At 43.5% G+C, this 14,165-nt stretch overlaps 2 protein-coding genes across 2 annotated transcripts in view; one reads left to right on the forward strand and one right to left on the reverse strand.

Annotated features, from left to right (window-relative positions):
• Positions 1-2,003: 2,003 nt before the first annotated feature.
• MEA1 (male-enhanced antigen 1) lies at positions 2,004-3,431 on the forward strand. The gene is made up of 3 exons (XM_015426263.1): positions 2,004-2,274; positions 2,387-2,483; positions 3,216-3,431. The coding sequence occupies exons 1-3, from the start codon at positions 2,032-2,034 to the stop codon at positions 3,377-3,379; spliced, it is 504 nt and encodes a 167-aa protein (XP_015281749.1). The 5' UTR covers positions 2,004-2,031; the 3' UTR covers positions 3,380-3,431.
• A 3,298-nt stretch (positions 3,432-6,729) lies between these two features.
• Positions 6,730-14,165, reverse strand: part of PPP2R5D (protein phosphatase 2 regulatory subunit B', delta) — a 51,037-nt gene continuing 43,601 nt past the window's right edge. Inside the window, exons 11-16 of the mRNA XM_015426264.1 lie at positions 13,439-13,609; positions 12,422-12,549; positions 11,675-11,776; positions 10,973-11,045; positions 9,224-9,340; positions 6,730-6,877 (exon numbers count right to left, since the gene is read on the reverse strand). Of these exons, the coding sequence (XP_015281750.1) occupies positions 6,740-6,877; positions 9,224-9,340; positions 10,973-11,045; positions 11,675-11,776; positions 12,422-12,549; positions 13,439-13,609 (729 nt within the window). The 3' untranslated portion in view covers positions 6,730-6,739. The remainder of the gene's footprint in view (positions 6,878-9,223; positions 9,341-10,972; positions 11,046-11,674; positions 11,777-12,421; positions 12,550-13,438; positions 13,610-14,165) is intronic.

Genomic DNA, 14,165 nt, shown 5'->3' on the forward strand with positions numbered 1-14,165 from the left:
AAGCCTGTAAGATGGGGGGGGGGGGGGCTGGAGCTGGGAGAACGCGGTTTGTGCTTATGGTCACCTAAAGAGGTGGTCTGTCCCACGCTTCCTATTTTTGTAGTTCGGCCTCTTAAACAGCACCCTGATAGCAGTTTTAATGGTAGGTTCTGTTTTGTTGGTATGAGATTTTCAAGCTCTTGCTTCCCTCCCCCATGGTTATCTGTCTTTATTGTGGGCTTTTGTACACCCGTGTATATAAATCGCTACTACTAGTAGTTGCCCTTTGGGTAAGATGGACAAAATGATATCTTTCATGAAGGCAGATGGAAAATAACAAACTTATGTATAACACAGTGACATCATGGTGTGCTTGTGTGCTTTTGAAAAAAGGGATTGTGAAGGAGGAAGGAGTAATTCTGGTTCTGAGAGAGAGGTGCAAGTTCTTGCTTTGCAGTAGTTCTGTGGTTGTGTGAGGTGAATGGGAAGAAGTTTTTAGGACATTCATAGTCATAAGTTTCTGAGATAAGATACAATTCATTGTTCTTTTGGTTCCATTATCGTCTTTCACAACATTGTATAATGTTATTTGCTAGCAAAACTTTTCTCATTGTGCCAGAGGCATCTACTTTATGGAGAGATTTTGTGACGATACCTGAATGGGAGTGTTCCATGTTCCTCCATACAATACTGTACAACCTGCCATGGGATCATAGTTGGGGGTCAAGTTACCCACCTCTAAAAGTAATAGGGCACAGCAGGTTTTGGCCCAGTCATACATCATTGCCATCAAGTTCTGCTCTTCTGTTTTCATTCCACAGGAGATAGTAATAGCCATTTGTTTGTAGGAGATAAAGGGGTAGACTGGGGAGCATTATTGGAGCATGGACTCAACTGACTCCTGATATCCCACTGTCTGGAGCAGGCTATATCCTTTCATATACTGACCAAAAACCCCCACAAAATATCTTTGGCACACAGAATGCACCAAAAGCTCTGGGAAAGTGCTGACTCAGAACTGTGGAAAAGCTTTATTGTAATGTAGTGGTTAGTATCTGACCGTGACTGAGGAAATCTGAGTTTATATACCCCCATGCACACACCCATGAAGCCCACAAGGTGACCTTAGATTAGTCGCACACTCTCAGCCTGTCCTATCTCACAGGGCTATTGTAGTATTATATTTTTTATTTTACTAAATTTATATCATGCTTTTCTACCCTCACAAGGGCCACCAGAGCAGCTAACAAATTGAAGCATACATAATAAAATCACATTTCTAAACAATTATAACCAAATGGTGCTAGGTGTACTATCCTACGCTCTTTGGATGAAGGGCGGAATAAAAGTATCTCTCTTCAGAGAAGCTGATTGGAGGTGTTAGAGAGTGGTTAACTTCTTAAAAGACTTAGAGAAACACTAGCAAGTTTGAGATATGAAAATAGCTTGTTCATTCATTGTTCCTCCTCTGACAATTGTACTAGGTAAGTTGTTGTGTAAAGATACAACATGCGTTGCTTAAATTCTGGGGCATGTCTGAGGATGCACTTTTGGTTTCTGCATTCATGACCAGGACTACTGGGCTTATATGAAAAAAGCACACCATAGAAGTGTTCAGTAGTCTCCTGTGGCTATCTGTTGCCCACTGTTGATTTCCCTCTGCAGGCTTCTTTTTATAAACTTGCCTATGAGTAATATTAGTGAGAATCCCCAAGTAAGCTTCCATGGAACCCAGGATTTCACTGTCAAGTATGATTACATCAACAAGCTACAATGGCATATATTATGTAGCAGGACAGCCCAGTTAAGCTTGAGGTCTTTCTCATTGAATCTTAGGGTTCCTTAATACTACCTTAGTTCTTCTCCCCCACCCAGCTTGTTTGGGTTAGGTGATACCTCTTTCCTTGGACTTAGATAGTTTCCTGGTGTTTGTTTTGCAAGTTGTTCTTGGACTTAGTTTCCTGGTGTTTGTTTTGCAAGTTGTGGAGATGTAACTCCATCTTTCCCAACATGTTATAGTGCATGGCCTTGGAGCCGGTCATAACTCTGAGAATGGGTCCAGAGAGGATCTGTCCAAATGAGCATGAAGAGGTGGGGCTACAAGAGACATCTGATGGAACTCCTGATCCTGCTGGAGAATGGAGTAGTGAGGAACCGGAGGAGGAGGAAGAAGAAGAAGGCAGTCATGGCTACTTATATCAACCACTGAACCAAGATCCAGACCAGGGACCAGCAACCATTGAAGAAACAGAACCCAGCACAGAGCCAGTCCTTGACATCCGTGAGCGACTTCAGGTAGCACTTTTGTTTCTTACAGGAACCTACCCTGGGGCTAGGGATAGAACCCAATATGAGCATGTCTTTGTGCTGTATTAAACTTCCAATGGATTTTGTGCACTGAATGCAGGCAATGAGACTGCACCTGCCTGATCCACCTGTGGACAGTGATGAGGAAGAAGGATCCACAGCCCAGAGCAGCCGAAGCTCCATCCCTATGGATCCAGGTAACAATCAAATGTGAAATGGTTTATTGATATTATATAATAGTAACCTGTGTGAAACAATGCCACCTTTATAACACAAAACTTTATTTTGGATGCCAAGTACTATTACAGTTCTAATATATTTTTTCTGTTATATCAAGTTGACACCTGAGGTCTATGGTCCTGTTATTCTATGGCACTTATGTCACAATTCTATCCTGTACTTCCTCCAAGAATTGCCCTGGTATAGATATGGTAATAAATGAACAGCTTGATAAAGTTGAGGAAGGGTTGGTGACATTAGTGCTGAGTGGAATCTGAACCCAGGTTTACTTACCTACATTCAGTTACTACGGTATCTTCTCCATCCCACTTGCTCTCATAACATTTTGTCTTTATTTCTGCAAGTCAGTTTATTCTAACCTTTAATAACTAGAATATTTTCAAGCCAGCAACTTGAGTATAGAAGCCTCTGGTTTGTTACCTAATTGTTGCTGTTTCACGTGGATTAGATACTGTAGTGATCTGATGTAAAAATTTGTGGGGCAGTACCTATCCTGCTTAAGTTTGTTGCACGTACTCCTGTGTGGATGGAGCTACTTCCTAAGCATCAGTTAATTGGGAGTTAGCTGCCTTCAATTTCCATGTACTTTGTGAATATTAAACCCTGAAAGGTGATTATGTTGGCATATCTGGGATTTTGTTTGTTGGTTGAAGCAGTATCTCTCATCCTTCAGCTCTGTTTAATTCTAGAACATGTGGAGTTGGTGAAACGGACAATGGCTGGAGTCAAGCTTCCCACACTGGGAATACCTTCATGGGCCAGTGAGATCTCAGATGATCAGTGGCAAGCTATGGTGCAGCGAACACTGCAAGCTCGGCAGAATCCAGTCAGTTCTAGGCCAGAATGGAAATGAAGATGCAGATCCGATAGTAGATTCCCTGCCGAGAAGGGAAACTTTTTGCTGAGTATGAAATGCTGCACTTTAAATCTCTGTCTTTCTGTGAACTGGTCAGGTAGAAACTTACCTTCCACCAGCATTGAAGCTCTTTGTTCTTGTTGCATTGATAATGTGACTCTAATGTATCAGTTGTCTGTAACTCTTAAATTGTAGCTAGTGGGTGGTAGTGACTGTTGTGGGGGCCTGGGCCAGGAGGCTATTTTCTGGCCCTTGAAAAGCAGGCCACTCAAATATCAGCCCCTGTGATAGGACCCTTCTTCCTTTGACATGCATTGTCTAGCCCTGTTGTTGTTCCCTCCCAACTAGCTTATAGCCTAAAGAGCTAAACAGGGGCCATAAGGTGGAGTCCAGGGTGTCATCTTTTCAAGAGATCCATTTTATTTAGTTCTGTACATACAGGGACATCTGTACAAAATCCAACACTGTCATACTATGTAATACTCTACTGAAAATAAAGTACACCATATGTACATATGAACTGTAAAGCAGCTTAATACTTGTGTCCAGAGAGTGAATGCATCATTTAGTTTTGCTTCCCCCCCCCCTCTTGTGAGGGACTATGTAAGAAGTGAAAGAGGCCACTCCAACCCAGTCCATGTAAAAAAGTGGAGAAGGGTACAAGCAGAAACTAGGACAAATAATGCAAGGAAATTAAGTACAGCTGCATTAAGGTAGATAGTGACCTGAAGCTGTGTGCTTGAGGTGTTTGTTTTGGCTTGAGTTGTCAATTTTCACCCCATTTTTCACACAGCTTCCCCCACCTGTGAGATACATAGGACACTGGAATGAATTGGCAGCAAACTAAACTTTAATGTTAGGTACGAAACACAACTTTCCCTGACCCCCAAACAAAGATGACAGAGGGCTATATTTACATCTAAGCCGTACAGCACAAGATGCTCAGTTGCAGCCCTGCTCCACCAGTGCAAAACTGTAAAAGGCAGAGGAGTGCCATGTTGCATCCCTATGGAAAAGTAAAGGGGAGAAAAGTCCTCCAGTTCTTATTTGCAGAGCCCAGCCTCATGGAGGGGGGATGAACAGGTGGACTGAATTGTACTTTAGAGTAGAAGAGTTCTAAGTCAGCTCCTTCTCACTACCATCTGAACCACACTAGACGATTACAGGCTAACCAGGCACATACTGAACATCAGGCAAAACTTTTCTGTTCAGTTTTTTTCTTTGCTTCTCCAGTGGTTGCCTCAGCTTTCTCTCCCTTTAGCAATAATATTTTTACAGGCATTGCACAAAGGACATTAAGGACTACAACAAGTTGGTAGCCAGATGGTATTTTTAAAGATAGGTATTTGAAGATATTTTGGCAGCAGATAAGCTAGGTAAGACAGTACCAGTTGGCAGCCAAGTCACATGACACAGAATTAGCAGCAACTCTTCTTCCCAAAGTGCAATTTGCAGGTTAAGGAGAGCAACACTGTGAATTAGCTGCCAGTATGAACAGCTGGTAAATTCCCACTTGTCAGATGTTAACTATTCAGTTTTCTAATGGCTGGAAGACCACTAAACAGATGCGGGGGGGGGGGGCTATTCTCAAGATACAGGTGTGTCTGAGGGAGTACATATAAATGGTTCAAGGTACAGAAGAAAGAAGCATTAAGAGTACTGTGTGGATAGTAAGTAGACAAGGCAGTACACTGTGCAAAGATTAAACAAGGAAAAACAGGAATTGTACATAGCATTTAAAAAGTTAGGTTACAGCCTGATCTTAAATCAATAACTCATCAATCTCACTGATGTCAGGTGAGTCTTGCTTCAAAGTAGATATGCTCAGGGTTGGAGCCTTGGTCTGAGATACCAGCAGCAACTGGCTGGAAGCTAGAATCTGAGGGAAAACCCGGCAGTGAGCATATATGATTAGAACTGATAAAACAGGCAGCTTGTGGAGGAGGAACAGATTAGCTATAAGGGCCTTTTCCCTTTTGTAACCTTCCATGATTCTGAAAACAGCAGCTTGAGAGCAATGGCAGCACATTAAGTGAATCCAGCGGTTACTATTAGGGCAGCAGTAGCCAAAGAAAACTGGTCTAGTGCTCTGAATTAACTCACACCATTAAAAAGTGTCTACTTTACGTGCATGTATGTGTGTGTATATCTCTCCCCTTCTCACACACTGTTTGGTTTCTAGGACAGAACCTCTGAAATGAACCTGAACCCAATCCCAATAAGACCAAATGTGTTCCAAATGAGGAGGGCTGGTTGCCAGTTTCTGAGCTTGTGAAGTCAATATTCTTCTCTTGTTCCCAATAGACAAAATGTTTAAAAGCCATTGTGAAACTCCACCACAAGCTTTCTATTTTTAGTAAGCATTCATTCAGAGTTCCTCCTGTGCCTACACAGTTGACACAGAAGCTGGTGTGAGTACAAGACCACTTAAGAGTTACCTTCGCTCCTGTTTTAGCTGAGACAGCTATGAGAACAGAGACGCTGAAGTGGGAGGTCAACCAAACCCTAACTGAGGCTTCTACACAGCAGCTGCTAGCTATCAGGCACATAAATCAACTAGTCTCGCTCTGAGTGGATGAAAAACTACCACAAAGCCCAAAGCGATGGATTTAGAATTATGTGTAGCTGCCATTGCACCACAAATTCAGGGTGGGTGGGGGTTATGCAAACAGAATAGTGTGTGCAGATTTTTGCTTGACTTCATTTTTATTAACAAAAATTTAGGACTTTTAATCCCTGTGCTAGACACAACCAAAAGCAAAAAGTCTCCTGCATGACGCTGTCACCCTTGCTCACATGGATCAAAACAATAGAGTTCTCCAATAGATTAGCCAGTTACTGAATGTGGAAAAAAGCAACACACTGGTCCCAAATCTAGCCTGGTCCCAAAAGAACAAGCATGCCTTGAGCCTTAGAACATAGATTGAATTTGAGCCGCTTAGTCAGTTTCATGTACAATGTCTGTTTATGGTTATGTATGAAAAATGGTATATAAACAAGTGCCGGGCGGCTGTAGTGAACAGTCACTGTAGTGTGCGGCTAATAAGTTGCTGAACTCTCTCTGCTTTGGTTTGTGAGGCTGGGAGTCAGAGAGCAGGAAATGGAATGATCCCTGCAAGGAATGGTACTTTCATGGATTGGCTAGGCTCCCTTCACACGTGCACACAAGAACAGCTTTAAGAGGATAAAGCAGAGGAAGTGACAGTGTGGTGGGATATGAGGTACAATGTAAAATCAAATCTAACCTGAAAGAATGAGAATGGAGCGGAGGACAGGCACAGCTCACCATGTTCATTCCCTAGTTATACATTAGAACAAAGTGCATTTCTGTGTACCCTCCAGGGGCTCCCTAGCCCGTCAGAGTGTCTCCTGGCTCGAAGTAAGAAATTCTTCTGCTCTCTTGTGCGCTTCCAGAGCCTTTATAGTGTAGACATCCTGAGGAAGCTCAGATTTCCGACGCAGCAAAACCTTCTCCTTCTTCATGTCTTTCAGCATCTAGACAAAATCACAAGAAATGAGAAGGCAGGTTCTGCCAACTGCTTCCCATGACGGAAGCATTAGCCTCTTCTCTAGAGCTACTCTACACTTTGGCATTTACTGCGGGTCACTCCTGTGTAAAATTTAACCAGGGAGGCAAGCCCCAGGTTCTGTGGGTCCCAGGGACTCACAGTATTCATAGGTCCACCTGCTTGTTTACCCTCTGTGCTCAAATCCCTACCCCAGGATGATGATGAAAGGTAGCTGCTGCAAATTTTGCCAATTCTAGAACTTAAAAAAAAAAGTTTTAAAAGCTGCCTGTTCACACACACACACCCTTGACTACACCACAACGCACAGTATGGCAATGCCACAATCAGAAAGTGGAAACTAATGAGGTACATACAAAGCAAGTAACTCAAGAAAAATAAGCCAAGCTACAGTCTACAGGTGAAGTTGAACATGCATGCAACACACTGTAAGGAATTTAGAAAAGATCCCATTTTACAGATAGGGGAACATTAGGGCTGAAAAGCAAGCAAGTGAATCCTTGACAAATTTAAGTCGAACTATTAACCACCCACTCTGTGTGTGTGCTTTACTATTAATCCCCTTTCACACCTCAAGAACATTGAAGTTCAGAAAACAAGCACTCCTCTGTCTCTTGGCTCCATAAAACCACATGCTGTGCATGATCCCAAGGATGTTTACTTAGAAATAAATGCCACTGGTTTCAACAGGACTTTCTTCCAGGTAAGTATCATTAGGATTGCAATCTCATGAAACTCCCCCTGTCCGCAAGGCAGGAAAGGGAGTTCTGTACCAATCAAAAGCTGCTCTATGGTCAACTTTACTGTGATTCCTTCCACAGCTGCTTGCCTTCCACTCCCGAACTTATCACCACCTTTTAACTACCTCCAATAATCTCTACAGAACTGGATTGATAGGCATACTGAATTGGCGCTGAAGAAGTTTTGGGAGCACAGTACTAGGAAGGGATTTCACAAATTTTACTCAAGTGCATTAGCTTCAGGAAGATAACTTGCAAGGGTGAAAGGGGTGCTTCAGAAGGTGTTGGCTGAGAGAGGCAGGTGCAGCTAGATGGAGTGACTCCTAAGAACAGAGAAGTAGGCAGGTGGGATGAGATGGCTGCTGTGGGGAGGGGGAGGACAACAGCAGTCCTGGGTTCAGGCCAGACAAAAAGAGAACGCAATCAGTGATGAGCCCCTTGGCAGTATATAGGCCCCAGAACATGCCATCACTCTTGCTGACTGCAAACATCCAGCCTAAGTTGGACTACAGCTGACCAATGCAGAGGCCATAATTCAGTGACAGGAACACATGCTTTACATGCAGAAGATCCCCAGCTCATCCCTGGTATCTCCAGTTAAAACATTCTTGAGTAGCCAGGGATGGGAAAGACCCTGGCCTGACAGCTGGGAGAACCGACTGCCACTCAGAGCTGATGGTACTGGGCCAGGTAGACAGTCTGAATCCCTATCAGGCAATGTCTTCAGTTCAGACGTTTTCTGCACAGGAGCCATTGGCCTACATGGCTCAAGCTGTGCAACTCTGGGGGGCAAATATTCCTTCTTGAGACCCTCACAGCCGTAGCTGTTATATGCATTTTTAAATTTATGTTTTGACTGTTGGTTGCCTTTGGGATGCTGAACTGGGTGGAAAGGTGGCATAAACATGTTTTAAATAAATGAAACAGGTTGACTGAGCTGCTTAATCCTTTTTCACTTTGTGCCTCTCCTCACCAACAACACCATCCCCTTCACTGTTGTTGTCCATTCACACACGAAGTAGATTGGAACCAAGTAAAGTCTCTTTTCCACTTTGCTTTTTGTTTTGCACAACCTGTATATCACAGTTATCAGAGACTTAAACATGTTTCAATAGACATTTTGTAATGGTAGAAAACAAAACCCTCACTAAATGGATGGGGGGGGGGTGGATCGCAATTTCTCTGGTGGATGTCTTTTTTATTACCTCAGTTTCACTGGTTAGCCAAAAATTCAGCAGTGGCTACGCAAGTACATTGTCAGATAGAGTGATGATCTGTGAACCATCACCATGCACAACTGACCTGCAATAATTAACAGTGACCAATCCTTCCAACTTGGGGGCCTTATGTTCCCTGCTGCCTGCCGTATCAGACCCGCAGAGAGTGAGGCTCTATGTATTTTACTGCCCGTTCTCACAGAGAAAGGTTAAAGTCAGTTATAGTCTAGCCTGCCTGCAGAGACACGACAGGAGTTCTGTATCCCTGAAGAGCCAGCTCGCTTGTTCCAGAGGAATGCCACTTGGCTGACAAGAACCAAAGTTCCTGATCTGTTTGGGGATATATAGATGAGTCACCTGCACAGCCTCTGTCTCCATCGTTTTCTTCAGCAGCTGTATGTCCTCTGCAGTGGGGGTCTCCGTCTCCATGCAATAAACAGGAGGCAAAGGTGGGGGTGCGCAATACATGGGATACTGCAGGAACACAGCACACACAAAAAAATGGGAATGCAAGCTCAGCAACGCAAGTACTGATACACCAAATGTTTAAACACAAACATATAGATAGACCTCAAGGTTAAGTTGGATACAACACAGAACCTTCCTATGCCATTGAGGCCATAACTGAGCCTATAAGGGAAAGTCTCAAACTCTGCCACAATATATCACACATTATCTTACAATGAAGAGACTGATTGTTCTGTGGTTTTTGTGTGTGTTTCATTTAAATGAAAGTGAAGCACGTCCAAGGTACTAGGAGAGGATGGCATATAAACAACCCCAACATGTTGGAAACTCCACAACAGCTACTTCATGTTGATGCAGCTGCTCAGAGAAGGACTTCTTAGCCATTCAGGGGCCACTGTTCTACCACTTCACCAGCAGAAGGTGTAATATTCCTTTATTCTTCTCCATTAGTGTGGCCCTGGAGGAATCAGTCTAAGGGTTGCGGCTCCTGAGACCCATGTAAAGGAACAGCTGCTCACAGAGGGCTGGGGCCTGGAGCGAGGAAGAGCGAGGAGTTAAAATTGCTTCTTCCTGTTCTGCGTGAACAGCTCTGCTGAAGGAAAGAGGCAATTTCATCCCCGTGTCCTCCCTTGCTCTAGCTCGCCCACCTTCGTGGCTGTTCCTTTGTGCAGATCCTGCAATCATCATGAGTGACCTTTCTGGGGATTGAAGGAATGTGGAAAAAATAAGACTGAATGGGGTGTGTGTGTCTAATTACCAAAGTGGTTTTTACAAGCATAAGAGGGTTAAAATTAAACAGCACATAGGTGTGTGCTTACTGTTTCATGCACTGCCTAAAACATGTATTTCCTACATGGCCATGGATTACCTTTCCTGTTCTCCCTGCCAGCAATGTGGGCACTGCGTATACATAAGTCTTTATTCAGAAACTGAGAGATTTCTTATCCATGTAATTCTGTGTACCAACCATTTCTCCTGTTTCAGGGGCTGAGTATAACTTCAATGACAACAATTTACCAAGCTATGACAGAGGTTTCTAGCAACCATATTACAAGTCAGCAATCACAAATACGAGCAATATTTAGTACTTGGATTATGCTTTGCTGAGAAGGGGAGAATCAAATCAGTTCTGTCTGTTTTAGCATATACTGTTAAGAGACACATTCGTTGGGTTCAGGCTGCATTTGATAATTTTCATTTTGCTCCTCTGGTTGTTATTCCCATTTTACAGAAGAGGAAACCTGAAGCTGATAGCAACTCATCTAGGGCCATCCAATGAAGCCAAGGCTGAGCAGCAATTTAAACAAAGGCTAATCCCAGTTCAGTATCCACTGGATCCAAAAAAATGTTACCATGGCAACCAATGCTCCCTCTAAGCTATGGAGTCTTTTGAGCAAAAATTCTACTTTGTGAGCTAAGGGCATTCAAGTTGTGAGGGAGCGATTTGGCTACTGTATAAATTAGTTTGCTCCGGAGCCATCCTTCCTGAGCTAAGACAAAACTGTGTGAGCTAGCTCACACTAACTCAGCTTAGAGGGAACACTGATGGTAACCATTTCTGGGCTTGTAACCTAAGGAAGCAGAAATGTGACAATGCTTGGGGGGGGAAATCTTCCCTCTGTGCAACGTCATCATTACCTGTGGATTTTGGCGAGCTAGTTCTTCAATCTTGTGCCACATTTCTTCTCGCTCCTTCAATCTGAATCGACCCCTGAGGGAAAGGAAATTTTTTTAAAGACTTCTAACCCATCCTCTCTCTAGGTATCTGGCCATTTTAATTTACTGAAATATTTATACCCTGCCTTTTCCATAGCTCAAGGTGACATGAACTCCAAATTAAAAAACATACAAAATACAATAAAACCCCAAATAACGCCTCCTTTTTAAAAAAGCCTGCAGCCTATAACCTACAGATCAAATCTTCCTGTGTATAAAATGCAGAACTTCCGAGAACTAGTCATGTCTGGCACAGTTAAGCTCTCACATCCCAGAGACTAAGCAGGCCTGCCTTTCAGGAAGGTGAGGAGGATGGCCCAGCCACAATTTCTTTAACGGATCCTTTTATAACCTAGTGATCTACCATTCTCCCAGGCAATAACCCACACTTTTTGACCTGAGGTATCCTGCTGGAATTTCTCAGTTGCTTAGGTTTTTAAAGCTCTTTCCTCCTTACTCTGCTGTCATTCTAATTTCCTCCTCCACATCAATAACTTCTTTCTGTAGGGCCTTAGTTCAACAGGCACAGCCTCCTCATCCTTCTTGTCAACCAGCACCAAGAAAGAGGTCCATGACATGCCAAGAAGTGGCTGATGTGCTGGCAGAGAACCCCGGAATACTCACTTCTGCTTCTCTGCCTTATATTGCTGTGTGCAGTCATCAAACAGCTTTTGGTTCATCTCCATGAACAGCTTCAGTGCATTGTAAATTAACCCATGGATTGTCCTGCAAAAAGAGGAAAAGGGGGAAAGTGGAAGACAATGAATTTGAGTGACACCACAAGCACTGTGCTATCAGAGGGAGGAGAAAAAGGAACAGATTAAAATGGTCAACACCATAGTACCAGGATCCAATATGAAAGGAAACAAGATTTAAAAATAGTTTCAGTTACCAGGAAACACACAGCTGTGTAAATCTTGCTGTCTGATTGAGAGGCCTATCTAGTACCCATTATTATACCTTTCCTCCGAGAAATCAAAGTGGTCTACATGGTTGCCCCAACACATATTTTATGTGCACAACAATCTTGTAATTTATGGTAGGCTGCAAGACTGTGACTGGCCCAAGATCACCCAAGTTTCATGGCTGAGTGAGGATTTGAACCCAGGTTTCTCCAGTCCTAGCCCAACACTCTAACCACTACCTCCATACAAGTTTTGTAACTCAGTTTTCCTGTATGTACTTGCATACTTCCAGAATTCACTGCACTTCCTTATCCAAGCTGTTCTCTTTCTCACCACTGTGAAGGAGTATTAGTAACAACCAAATACAGCACTGTCATCTGCATGTATCCCACAGTGGAAGACCAAATCTCAGCTTTCTCCTTTGCACATTTCTTAATGTTTACATACAATACAGAAGTGACCTTACTTGTTCCAATGACTCTTGGAATTCTTGTAGAGTGCTGGGAACATGATAGGGAGAATTTTGGCCGCATTGTCACTGATCAAGCTCATGATGTATTCATTGTTCCAATAATACAATGCCCTCTCTGCCACCTGCGTAAGTAAAGAGAAATAAAGTTTTAAAATCTTCTTTCTCCTGCTGCAGTCTGAAATGCTCCTGGAAACTCTGCTACACTCTGAGGCAGGGGGCCCCAGGAACAACACGAGAAGGAAGACAGTGGTCCGATGTGGGAGGAAGAAATCCAAGCCATAGACTTCAAAAAGAACAACAGAAAACCTGCTGGACTTCAGTTTGTTTCTCCCTGTAGTGGAATTTAAGACTGGCTTCAAAATCACTATGAGAAACTCAAAGGCACTCAAGATGATGATCTCCTCAAGAAGGGAACAGAGAGTACGAGAGCACTCTGCTTTAAAAATATATATATCCCCTTTCAAGAGAGGCTGTTTTGTGAAGACCGTGTATGGAGATGCTTCCTTCTGCTTTTCAGGAAGACCCACGGGCAGTTTCAGATTTTCTTCAAGACTGGGCCACGATGAAGGTCAAAGGGCTGCCATTTTCATCTCCCCTCCAAAAGAAGGAACATACAAACCAGCACTTAACTTCTAGGAGGAAGACACTGCATTCTGGAGTCTGTGAACTTCAGAGAGACTGATCTCTCCGCCACTTAATGTTAAGAGTCAAGAGGCCTTCGAGGCTAAAAAGAAGAATTTGACATGGGACTTGCCTAGCCCTTTGAGGCCAATTCCTACTACAGGTAATTAGGTGAGAGGTTATTTGCAACCTTGTCTTTTCCTATAAGTTTATGACTGTCCCCAGATACCTCTTCCTTTGTACCATTGTTAAATGACATCCTGATCAACAAGATACGTTTTATTAACTTTTGCTTTGCAAAAGTTTTATGTTTTATGTACCAGTGTGCTTGTAATTCCACAGGTGAACGGAACATAAAGCTGTCGCCCCCTTCCTGTGTCCTGAACCTACCTGGAAGTGTGGACTGGAGACACACTTGGCCAGCTGCCTGAAGAGAGGTTCCATAACCTTCACAAACTCAGAAGGCTCAATGACATCCAGAATTTCTTCCAGTTCGTTCAGAAACATGACTTCCTTGGGGCTATGTGTTTTTGGCCAGAACTTCAGCAAGCCCATAATCACCTGAACAGATCAAGGAAGCAATTTTACTGAGCAGAAGAGAAATGAAAAGGCACATTCTGTTTTATTACGTATGTATCTCGCCTTTCTTCCACCTAAACCCTAGGTGGTCTACATGGTTGTCTCTTGGGTGCTCTTTTATCCTAGCAACAAGAAGGTCCGGTTTTGCTTTGTTTCAGCAATGTTGCTGCATTGTGCCTCTTCAAACCATGCTTGGGCCCTCGTCTGGTGTTGACAGACCTCAGCACAAAGGGAGGAAACCCCTGGTGTATGTCCCAAACAGAAGCATACCAGACCCATCAGCTGGGCACACAGGGCTGGTCCTCTGCCCAAGGAATCAAAGAGGGCCCCTGAGGCATTAGCGGGGTTCCCAGTGTTTCTGAGCCATGGACTCTAATCTGGAGAACTGGGTTTGATTCCCCACTCCTCCACATGCAGCCAGCTGGGTGACTTTGGGCCAGTGTTCTTTCAGAGCTGTTCTCTCAAGGGCAGTTCTCTCAGAGCTCTCTCAGCCCCACCTACCTCACAGTGTGTCTGTTGTGGGGAGAGGAAGGGAAAG

This window comes from Gekko japonicus, unplaced genomic scaffold (assembly GCF_001447785.1).
Source record: "Gekko japonicus isolate JY-2015 unplaced genomic scaffold, Gekko_japonicus_V1.1 scaffold405, whole genome shotgun sequence".
NCBI classification, from domain to species: Eukaryota; Metazoa; Chordata; class Lepidosauria; order Squamata; family Gekkonidae; genus Gekko; species Gekko japonicus.

What these genes read in the sequence shown, in the direction of transcription:
- MEA1 (XM_015426263.1), top strand. Translation starts at nt 2,032, where the DNA reads ATGGGTCCAGAGAGGATCTGTCCAAATGAGCATGAAGAGGTGGGGCTA. An exon ending in ACATCCGTGAGCGACTTCAG is followed by an intron (nt 2,275 to 2,386) that starts GTAGCACTTTTG and finishes CACTGAATGCAG; the next exon opens with GCAATGAGACTGCACCTGCC. An exon ending in CTCCATCCCTATGGATCCAG is followed by an intron (nt 2,484 to 3,215) that starts GTAACAATCAAA and finishes GTTTAATTCTAG; the next exon opens with AACATGTGGAGTTGGTGAAA.